The sequence below is a fragment of the Phyllobates terribilis genome, unplaced genomic scaffold (assembly GCF_046119375.1).
Source record: "Phyllobates terribilis strain yellow unplaced genomic scaffold, ASM4611937v1 Scaffold_3__8_contigs__length_932513732, whole genome shotgun sequence".
In the NCBI taxonomy this organism is placed as follows: Eukaryota; Metazoa; Chordata; class Amphibia; order Anura; family Dendrobatidae; genus Phyllobates; species Phyllobates terribilis.
In genome coordinates this window covers 195,863,227-195,873,838 of record NW_027362763.1, presented here as the reverse complement: position 1 = coordinate 195,873,838, position 10,612 = coordinate 195,863,227, and the positions used below count along the sequence as shown (strand labels likewise).

Genomic DNA, 10,612 nt, shown 5'->3' with positions numbered 1-10,612 from the left:
TAAGTTCTATATATAATTCATGCACAAGGCTCTTTAAAGGGTGAATTTTGAAGTTGAAGATTGCTGCCTCCAGTAGGTGGCACCAGAGAGCTGTTCTCTTCCTGTAGCCGCCAGTTGCAGGCACAGGTGCATCCATTTCCGCTGTATAAGGAGAAGAGATAAGAGTTTTGGAATCTCACACGTTCAGTCACTTAATTCATCCGTGGATCAAAAAATCATATGACTTATAAGTAAATGAAAAACAAGATACAGTTTGATGAATATATTATATTTTATTCAGAAATCGGATGCTGTAGATTATCATGTGAATAGAAATGTTACATGTTCTGTAATAAATAGGGGAAAAGAAGCCTTCTACAATGCAGGCTACAAACGTAGGGCTCCAGCCAGAAGCACCTGGTCTTTAGTACACCTACTGGGGTATGCACTCCAATGTGTTAAAGCATATCTATAAGATACATATATATATATATTGTATGGAAGACAAGCTACAGCCAACAACAGGTTCACTCTCTGCTCCTATATCCAATGTAACTGCCGGGTACAAGTGAAATACACAGTAAGGGTGGATAAACACGCTAAGGAGAGAGGGTTACAGTGAGTCTGCCTATGGTGTCACCCAGTCTGCACTATATGGCCCCTTTAACTAAGGTGGCACGACATGGTTACCAGGGTCTCCACATCTGCAGCGAGCCCATAAGAGGGCAATGTTTCTGCAGTATATTAGCTTGTAATTTTGTGCCAGCTTCAGGTTTCAGGATGGGTGAGGGAGTCCTCCCGGCACCTTCCTCATTCATAAAGGGCAGCTCAGACTTTGCATCCATAGCTTTGGGAAGAGATTTTAAGAGATGATTGAGAAGCCGCGCACCAAGGGCTTGATCCATCCAGTCGCAGTTTAGAAGCAGATTGTGGAGCTCATGCATACACTGAATGTACCCCGTGCTGAATCTCAGCTGGCTGTCTACAATCTGAGAGGTCTCACCTGATGGATGGAAAGAAAGGATGTCACACAGGTAAATTCAGCCATTTATGACCTGGAGGTTGACACAGAACTGACTACCCAAGAAACATTCATACGTGGGCTATTCAGTGTCATTTAGGAGCTAGAACTTCCACTGATCCCACCACTGATGGCCGCCAATTGGTAAATGGATTTCAATCCTTGGCCTCCACACAATGAGGTGCACGGTCACTCTACAAAAGATCATCCAAATGTTGGAGATTTGAATTCAGTCCAAGAAATGCAAGAAGGACGACTACATGATTGGTCTGTAATAACTTACACTGTTGAATTGTGTTAAAGGATCTATTTTTACTTCTGGCAACAATTTAAAAAGATTGTTCCACTAACAAAGTACATTTTAATCACTAGATCTTGGAATAATAAGCAATTGGATGTGGTAAAAATATGTTCCTCTGCTGAGATAAATGTGGCCCTTATATATACTGTTATATGTGGTGTCTGCACAAACCACAGCTCCTTGCCAAGAGAGGAAGAATAAGTCACTTATGATAAGTGAGTATACAGATGTAACAACAGGGGCTCACAGCTGCTGGTTTCTGAGGTAACACATTTCCCTGCCTGTTTTATCACAGGAGTGAGTGCTTCTGCCTTGTCTCCAGCCCTTTGAGCTCATCACAAATCTAGTCAGTGACGTAGGTGCTCCAGTGGCCGCTGAGCTTATATGTCACTGACTTGATTTATGATTAGCTCACAGTACTGATGACTTTGCAGAAACACTCACTCCTGTGATAAAACAGGCAGGCAAATGTGTTACCTCAGAAAGCAGAAGGTGCAAGCGACTTATGTTCCCTCCTTGGCCAGGAGTTGTGGTATGTGCCGACCATGAACAGGAGCAGGTCTGCACGGTCAGACACAGTCATAACATAGTACATAGCAGGAGCACATTTAGAGATTATCTCAGCACAGGAACTTTTTTTTAACACAAACAATTGTGGAACTTATCATTATTCCAAGATCTTTTAATTAAAATGTACTTTGTGGGGAAAAAAACCTTTAAATGCAACACAAATATAAAAAAAAGGTGAATGCATTAGTCTTTGTGATTTCTCACCTGTTGTTCTGGTTTTCTGGATATTTTCCAGATATCTCACTGTCATCTCCAGGATATCTGCCTTCTCTAACTTGGACTGCTGAAAATATGAAAATATAAAAAGACAGTGTAGCTATTTGGCTTCAATTCATACATCATTTCTGACACAACTTGAAAACCCAGCATGGAAATACAAAGTGGCATGGTGCATGGAGGGGCAACCCAATCTATTTATTTGATTATGTTTTCAGCCCTCAAAAAATCACTCAAGAGTTTCAGCTATTAGGTGTCTCCCTTCTATCTAACCTGAGATGGATTATAAGAAGTAGTGGCTGCACTTTGTCTCTCTGCTCTTACTCTTCTGTCTGTCAACCTGCATACAGGCATAACTGAGAAGTGGTCAAGGCAGGCAAGACATTGGACAATGACAATTACATCACTTGCTGGTGATGTAATTTTCACTTTTTTCACTGTTTTCAGAACATTAACAATAAGAACATGGAAGAGTCCAGGAGCCATTTGGTGAGCTGCATATCCTGCTACATGTTCACAGACTTGCCAGTGGAAAAGCCAAACTTCACATGCCAGAAATGCAAGCTTGTGTCCCTGTTGGAGGAAAAGTTGCGAAATCTAGAAGAGAGGTTAACTACCTTGAAAATCATTAAGGAAGGTGAAGAGTTCTTAGACAGAGCAGAATTATCTCTTCATGATTCAGAAAGAGAAGAAACTCGAACTGCACCTGACGAAACAGAGGAATGGAAGCATGTGACCCACAGAAGCAGGAGGATCGAGAGGCAGTCAGCACCCATACTGCTCAGGAACCAGTACCAGGCTCTCACGCAGGAGAACCATGAAGAAATACAGCAAAATAAGACTTTGTCAGCAATGAATAACCTTGTAAGCCCTCAGAATCCTCCTGGATGGAGAAAGAAGAATGTAGTGAAGAAAAAACGGAGAGTGGTGGTCATGGGGGATTCCCTGTTAAGAGGAACAGAGGCCGCTATCTGCAGACCAGACATAACCTCAAGAGAAATGTGCTGTCTTCCAGGAGCAAAAATTAAAGATGTGTCTGACAGGATATCAAGACTCTTCAGACCTACAGATCACTACCCATTCCTGCTAATACATGTGGGGACAAATGACACCGCAAGAAAGGACCTGGAAACCATCTGCAGTGACTTTGAAGACTTAGGCAAGAAAGTGAAAGAATTGGGAGCGCAGGTGGTCTTCTCATCCATCCTCCCAGTGGATGGCCATGGAACAATGAGGTGGAATAAGATTCTACAGGTGAACAACTGGCTACGTCGATGGTGCCGTCAACAAGGATTTGGATTTCTGGATCACGGAATGAATTACCTATACGATGGACTACTTGCTAGAGATGGGGTGCACCTTACGAAGACTGGAAAACATGTATTTGGAAGTCGCCTTGCTACACTCATCAGAAGAGCTTTAAACTAGAACAATGTGGGAAGGGAAGCAAAAGGCCAGAAAAAGCCATACAGCTGACAAATACTATTGAGATCTCTGCTACTGGAAGTGGAAAGGAAGAACAAAGACAAAACAATTTAAATAATAAAAATATGGGAGGAAGAGAAACCAATCACAAACTAAAATGTTTTTATACAAATGCACAAAGCATGGGCAACAAACAAGGAGAATTGGAACTACTAATGCAGGAAAAGGAATATGATGTCATTGGAATCACTGAAACTTGGTGGGACGATACACATGATTGGAATAAAAGGCTAAAAGGATACAACTTATTTGCAAGAAACAGACTTGATAAACGAGGAGGAGGTGTTGCATTGCATGTTAGAAAAGCGTATATCTGCACAGAGATTGAAGCTTCAGAGACTGGGAGTTCTGTGGAAACTGTTTGGGTAAGAATACAAGGAGAGAACAACGGAAAGGACACCATTGTAGGCATTTACTACAGGCCACCTGGGCAAGCTGAAGATATGGATGAACTCTTTATGTATCAAATGACCAAGTTCTCCAAAAAATATGACGTAGTGGTCATGGGAGATTTCAACTATCCAGACATTTGTTGGGAATCTCTCTCAAGTAAAACTAACAGGTCAAGCAAATTCTTATCCTCTCTTGCTGACAACTTTATCTTCCAAAAGGTAGGGGAGAAAACAAGGGGATCTGCTACTTTGGATCTAATCCTTATAAACAGGGAGGAAATGGTTGAGGAGGTAAAGGTGGCTGGGACCCTAGGAGGCAGCGATCATGCTATTATAGAATTTTGGATAACTAGAGGAGGAAGACATGTGAAGACTCAGACTTCAAGGTTAGATTTTAGAAAGGCAGATTTTAAGAGACTCAGAAAGAGAATAGGAGGGATCCAATGGCTGGATGTCCTTAAGGACAAAAATGTCCAGGAAGGATGGGAAATTTTTAAAAATGAGATTCTCAAAGCACAATCGTTAACAATCCCGAAAAGTAGGAAGAATGGGAAGCATTTAAGGAAACCAGGATGGATGAACACAGAACTTAAACACATGCTAAAAAGAAAGAAAGAAATGTTTATTAAATGGAAAGAGGGAGGCATATCTAAAGAAGATTATAATGCAGTCTGCAGATCCTGCAGGGCACGTATCAGGTTAGCTAAAGCTGACAATGAATTAAGGCTTGCAAGAGATGTCAAAAGCAATAAAAAAGGATTTTGGGGGTATGTCAAAAGTAAAAGAAAAGTCAAAGATGCTATAGGATTTTTACAGGATGAAAATGGAGAAATGGTAAGAGAGGATGTTGAGAAGGCCGAACTTTTTAATTCCTATTTTGCATCTGTTTTCTCTCAGAAAGAAAATGTAACATCAACTGATCTTCACTGTCCTTTTAAAGGAATAGAGGAATCCAAGTTATCTGTAAACAGAAAGATTGTGAGGGAATATTTAGCTAACATAAATGAGTTCAAGTCTCCAGGTCCAGATGAATTACACCCCAGAGTACTGAAGGAGATCGTAGAAGAAATTTTAGAACCACTCTCCATAATCTTTGAAAATTCTTGGAGAACAGGAGAAGTCCCAGAAGACTGGAGAAGAGCAAATGTTGTTCCTATCTTCAAAAAGGGGAAGAAGGTGGGCCCAGGGAACTATAGGCCGGTGAGTCTGACTTCTATACCAGGAAAGATCTTTGAACAAATTATTAAACAACATGTATGTAAGTACATTGATAAGAATGAAGTGATTAACAAGAGTCAGCATGGGTTTGTAACTAACAAGTCATGTCAGACTAACTTAATTTCCTTCTATGACAGAATCACTGACTGGGTGGATCAGGGAAATGCTGTAGATATAGTATATCTTGACTTCAGCAAAGCATTTGACAAAGTATCTCACACCATCCTTATTGAAAAAATGACCAAGTATGCAATGGACCAGGCAACTGTTAGGTGAATTCATAACTGGCTTAGTGATCGGACTCAAAGGGTGGTTGTAAATGGCTTCACATCCAGCTGGATGAATGTCTCAAGTGGGGTACCACAGGGCTCCGTCCTGGGACCTGTATTGTTCAACATCTTTATCAATGATTTAGATGAAGGAATTGAGGGTAAACTGATTAAATTTGCTGATGACACAAAGCTAGGAGGGATAGCTAATACTAGAGAAGAGAGAGAGAGGATTCAAAAAGACCTAAATAAACTGGAGCAGTGGGCAGCAACCAACAGAATGGTTTTTAACAGGGAAAAATGCAAAGTACTACATCTGGGCAATAAAAATGAAAAAAGCATATACAGAATGGGAGGAATAGAGCTAAGCAACAGTACATGTGAAAAAGACTTAGGTATACTAATAGATCATAGACTGAACATGAGTCAACAGTGTGATGCAGCAGCAAAAAAGGCAAATACAATTAACAGAAGCATACAGTCTAGATCACGTGAAGTCATTATCGGTCTTTACTCCTCTTTGGTCAGACCTCATCTGGAATACTGTGTACAGTTTTGGGCACCACATTTTAAAAAAGACATAGACAAACTGGAGCAAGTTCAGAGAAGAGCGACCAGAATGGTGACTGGTCTGCAAACCATGTCCTATGAGGAACGGTTGCAGGATTTGGGAATGTTTAGCTTGCAAAAAAGAAGACTGAGAGGAGACTTAATAGCTGTCTACAAATATGTCAAGGGCTGTCACATTGTAGAAGGATCATCTTTATTCTCATTTGCACAAGGAAAGACTAGAAGCAATGGGATGAAACTAAATGGGAGGAGACACAGATTAGATATTAGAAAAAACTTTTTGACAGTTAGGGTGATTAATGAGTGGAACAGGCTGCCACGAGAGGTGGTGAGTTCCCCTTCAATGGACGTCTTCAAACAGAGGCTGGACAGACATCTGTCTGAGATGATCTAGTGAATCCTGCTTTGAGCAGGGGGTTGGACCAGATGACCCAGGAGGTCCCTTCCAACTCTACCATTCTATGATTCTATGATGATTCTAAGTGAAATGAAGTTTCAGCACATACAGTGACAGGTAAAAGTTTGGGCACCTCTGGTCAAAATTACTGTCATTGTGAACAGTTAAGCAAGTTGAAGATGAAATGGTCTCTAAAAGGCCTAAAGTTAAAGATGACACATTTCTTTTGTATTTTAGGCAAAAAAAGATCTATAATCGTGTTTTACATTTTAAAAATTAAAAAAAGGAAAATGGGCCGATGCAAAAATTTGGGCAACCTTGGAGATTTGTGTGCTCAGATAGCTTTGACAAAGGCTTCAGACCTTAATTAGAAAACCACAAAAGTGATATAAAAAGCGGACACAATAAATAACATAAATATCTTTTATTTATCAATTCATGTTTAAAAAACAGAAACACAATACAAGGACATATTAAAATACACAAGACAATACAAACAACCAAGAAAAATAAAAAGTAGCTCAAATGAGGGGAACAAGGGGCATGTCCATTACAGGTATAATATATATAACAGATTGGGGGAGATCCATTAATATTTCAACATTTGAATGGCCATATATTAATTTAGTGCATATATGGAAAGATTAAAATATAATATAAATACCCTTAGGAATTATATATGAAAAAGGAAAATTAGTTGAAAGTGCAAGTGCAAATAAATAATATGACCGCAAGGTGATTCCAAATTTTTATCTCATAAAGGATGGTAATAATCTGTCATATTCATATTAATAAGGCAAAGATCAACAGCCAACAATTATGCTAAGGTAAGTACAAGAAAGGTCTCTATGCTCAACCAAAAGGTGCTCATACACGAAAATACATGAATAGTGCATTAGACAGACATCCCACTGCCCCCTCTCAACACTCCAGTGGATATGATGGATTATTACCATCCTTTATGAGATAAAATCACCTTGGGGTTATATTATTTATTTGCACTTGCGCTTTCAACTAATTTTCCTTTTTCATATATAATTCCTAAGGGTATTTATATTATATTTTAATCTCTCCATATATGCACTAAATTAATATATGGCCATTCAAATGTTGAAATATTAATGGATCTCCCCCAATCTGTTATATATATTATACCTGTAACAGACATGCCCCCTGTTCCCGTCATTTGAGCTACTTTTTATTTTTCTTGGTTGTTTGTATTGTCTTGTGTATTTTAATATGTCTTTGTATTGTGTTTCTGTTTTTTAAACATGAATTGATAAATAAAAGATATTTATGTTATTTATTGTGTCCGCTTTTCATATCAATTTTGTGGTTTTCTAGCTTATTTTTGATATTTGGACTTGACGTATTTGTCATTTTTTGGAAATTCCTTCTATTTTGTAGGATTTATCAGACCTTAATTAGCCTGTTAGGTTTATTGGCTTGTTCACTATCATCGTTAGGAAAGGCCCAGTGATGCAAATTTCCCAGATTTATAAAACCCCCACCCCCCCTACCTTGTGCCAAAAATCAGCAGCCGTGGGCTCTTCTTTCTAGCACTCTGAAAATGAAAATGGTGGAGGCTCACAAAGCAGGAGAAGGCTATAAGAAGATAGCAAAGCGTTTACAAGTGCCCCTTTCCTTAGATCGAAATGTCATTAAAAAAAGGCAGTTAACAGGAACAGTGGAGGTCAAGATAAAGTCTGTAAGTCCAAGCAAAATTTCAGCGAGAGCTGCTCATAGGATTGCTACAGAGGCAAATCAGAACCCCCCTTGACTGCAAAAGACCTTCAGAAAGATTTATCAGACTCTGGAGTTGTGGTACATTATTCTACTGTTCAGAGACTCCTGCACAAATATGGCCTTCATAGTCATCAGAAGAAAACCTCTCCTGTGTTTTCACCATAAAATTCAGAAGTATGCAAAAGAACATCTAAACAAGCCTGATGCATTTTGGAAGCAAGTCCTGCGGAGCAATGAGGTTAAAATAGAACTCTTTGGCCGCAATGATCAAAGGGATGTGTGGAGAAAAAAGGCACAGAATTTCAGGAAAAAAACATCTCACCAACCATTAAGCATGGGGGTGGATCAATCGTGCTTTGGTGTTGTGCTGCAGCCAATGGCATGGGGAACATTTCATGGGTAGAGAGAAGAATGGATTCCATAAAATTTCAACAAATTCTTGATGCAAACATAACAGCAGCTGTAAAAAAGCTGAAGTTGAAAAGAGGGTAGATTCTACAAATGGATAATGATCCTAAACACATGTCAAAATCCACAATACCTCAAAAGGTGAAAGCTGAAGGTTTTACAATTGCCATCACTGTCCCCTGATCTGAACATCATTGAAAATCTGTGGCTAGACCTCAAAATAGCAGTGCATGCAAGACGACCCAGGAATCTCACAGAACTGGAAGAATTTTTCAAGGAAGAATGGATGAAAATCCCTCAAACAAGAAATGAAAGACTCCTGTTTGGCTACAAAAAGCGTTTACAAGCTGTGATACTTTCAAAAGAGGGTGCTATTAGGTAAAAATCATGCAAGGTGCCCAAACTTTAACATCAGCTCAGTTTCCTTTTTGTAATTTTTAAAATGTAAAAGATGGAAAAAAATAAATTATATATATATATATATATATATATATATATATATAGTACAGACCAAAAGTTTGGACATACCTTCTCATTTAAAGATTTTTCTGTATTTTCATGACTATGAAAATTGTACATTCACACTGAAGGCATCAAAACTATGAATTAACACATGTGGAATTATATACTTAACAAAAAAGTGTGAAACAACTGAAAATATATCTTATATTCGAGGTTCTTCAAAGTAGCCACCTTTTTCTTTGATGACTGCTTTGCACACTCTTGGCATTCTCTTGATGAGCTTCAAGAGGTAGTCACCAGAAAAGGTTTTCACTTCACAGGTGTGCCCTGTCAGGTTTAATAAGTGAGATTTCTTGCCTTATAAATGGGGCTGGGACCATCAGTTGTGTTGTGCAGAAGTCTGGTGGATACACAGCTGATAGTCCTACTGAATAGACTGTTAGCTGCTTTTTTCTTGCCATAATACAAATTCTAAGTAAAGAAAAACAAGTGGCCATCATTACTTTAAGAAATGAAGGTCAGTCAGTGCGAAAAATTGGGAAAACTTTGAAAGTGTCCCCAAGTGCAGTTGCAAAAACCATCAAGCGCTACAAAGAAACTGGCTCACATGAGGACCGCCCCAGGAAAGGAAGACCAAGAGTCACCTCTGCTTCTGAGCATAAGTTTATCCGAGTCACCAGCCTCAGAAATCGCAGGTTAACAGCAGCTCAAATTAGAGACCGGGTCAATGCCACACAGAGTTTTAGCAGCAGACACATCTCTTCAACAACTGTTAAGAGGAGACTTTGTGCAGCAGGCCTTCATGGTAAAATAGCTGCTTGGAAACCACTGCTAAGGACAGGCAACAAGCAGAAGAGACTTGTTTGGGCTAAAGAACACAAGGAATGGACATTAGACCAGTGGAAATCTGTGCTTTGGTCTGATGAGTCCGAATTTGAAATCTTTGGTTCCAACCACCGTGTCTTTGTGTGACGCAGAAAAGGTGAACGGATGGACTCTACATGCCTGGTTCCCACCGTGAAGCAAGGAGGAGGAGGTGTGATGGTGTGGGGGTGCTTTGCTGGTGACACTGTTTGGGATTTATTCAAAATTGAAGGCATACTGAACCAGCATGGCTACCACAGCATCTTGCAGCGGCATGCTATTCCATCCGGTTTGCGTTTAGTTGGACCATCATTTATTTTTCAACAGGACAATGACCCCAAACACACCTCCAGGCTGTTTAAGGGCTATTTGACCAAGAAGGAGAGTGATGGGGTGCTACGCCGGATGACCTGGCCTCCATAGTCACCAGACCTGAACCCAGTAGAGATGGTTTGGGGTGAGCTGGACCGCAGAGTGAAGGCAAAAGGGCCAACAAGTGCTAAGCATCTCTGGGAACTCCTTCAAGATTGTTGGAAGACCATTTCCGGTGACAACCTCTTGAAGCTCATCAAGAGAATGCCAAGAGTGTGCAAAGCAGTCATCAAAGCAAAAGGTGGCTACTTTGAAGAATATAAGACATATTTTCAGTTGTTTCACACTTTTTTGTTAAGTATATAATTCCACATGTGTTAATTCATAGTTTTGATGCCTTCA

General features: G+C 39.7%; 1 protein-coding gene across 4 annotated transcripts in view; it reads right to left on the bottom strand.

The window, feature by feature from the left end:
* Nucleotides 1-291: 291 nt before the first annotated feature.
* The window catches only part of LOC141258016 (transcription cofactor HES-6-like), a 41,683-nt gene continuing 31,362 nt past the window's right edge, over nt 292-10,612 (bottom strand). For 2 of the 4 annotated variants that reach the window (XM_073673009.1, XM_073673011.1), the window contains exons 3-4: nt 2,076-2,154; nt 292-982 (exon numbers count right to left, since the gene is read on the bottom strand). In XM_073673009.1, coding sequence (XP_073529110.1) covers nt 666-982; nt 2,076-2,154 — 396 coding nt within the window. In that variant the 3' untranslated portion in view covers nt 292-665. The remainder of the gene's footprint in view (nt 983-2,075; nt 2,155-10,612) is intronic. The other 2 variants (XM_073673010.1, XM_073673012.1) reach the window with 1 other exon arrangement.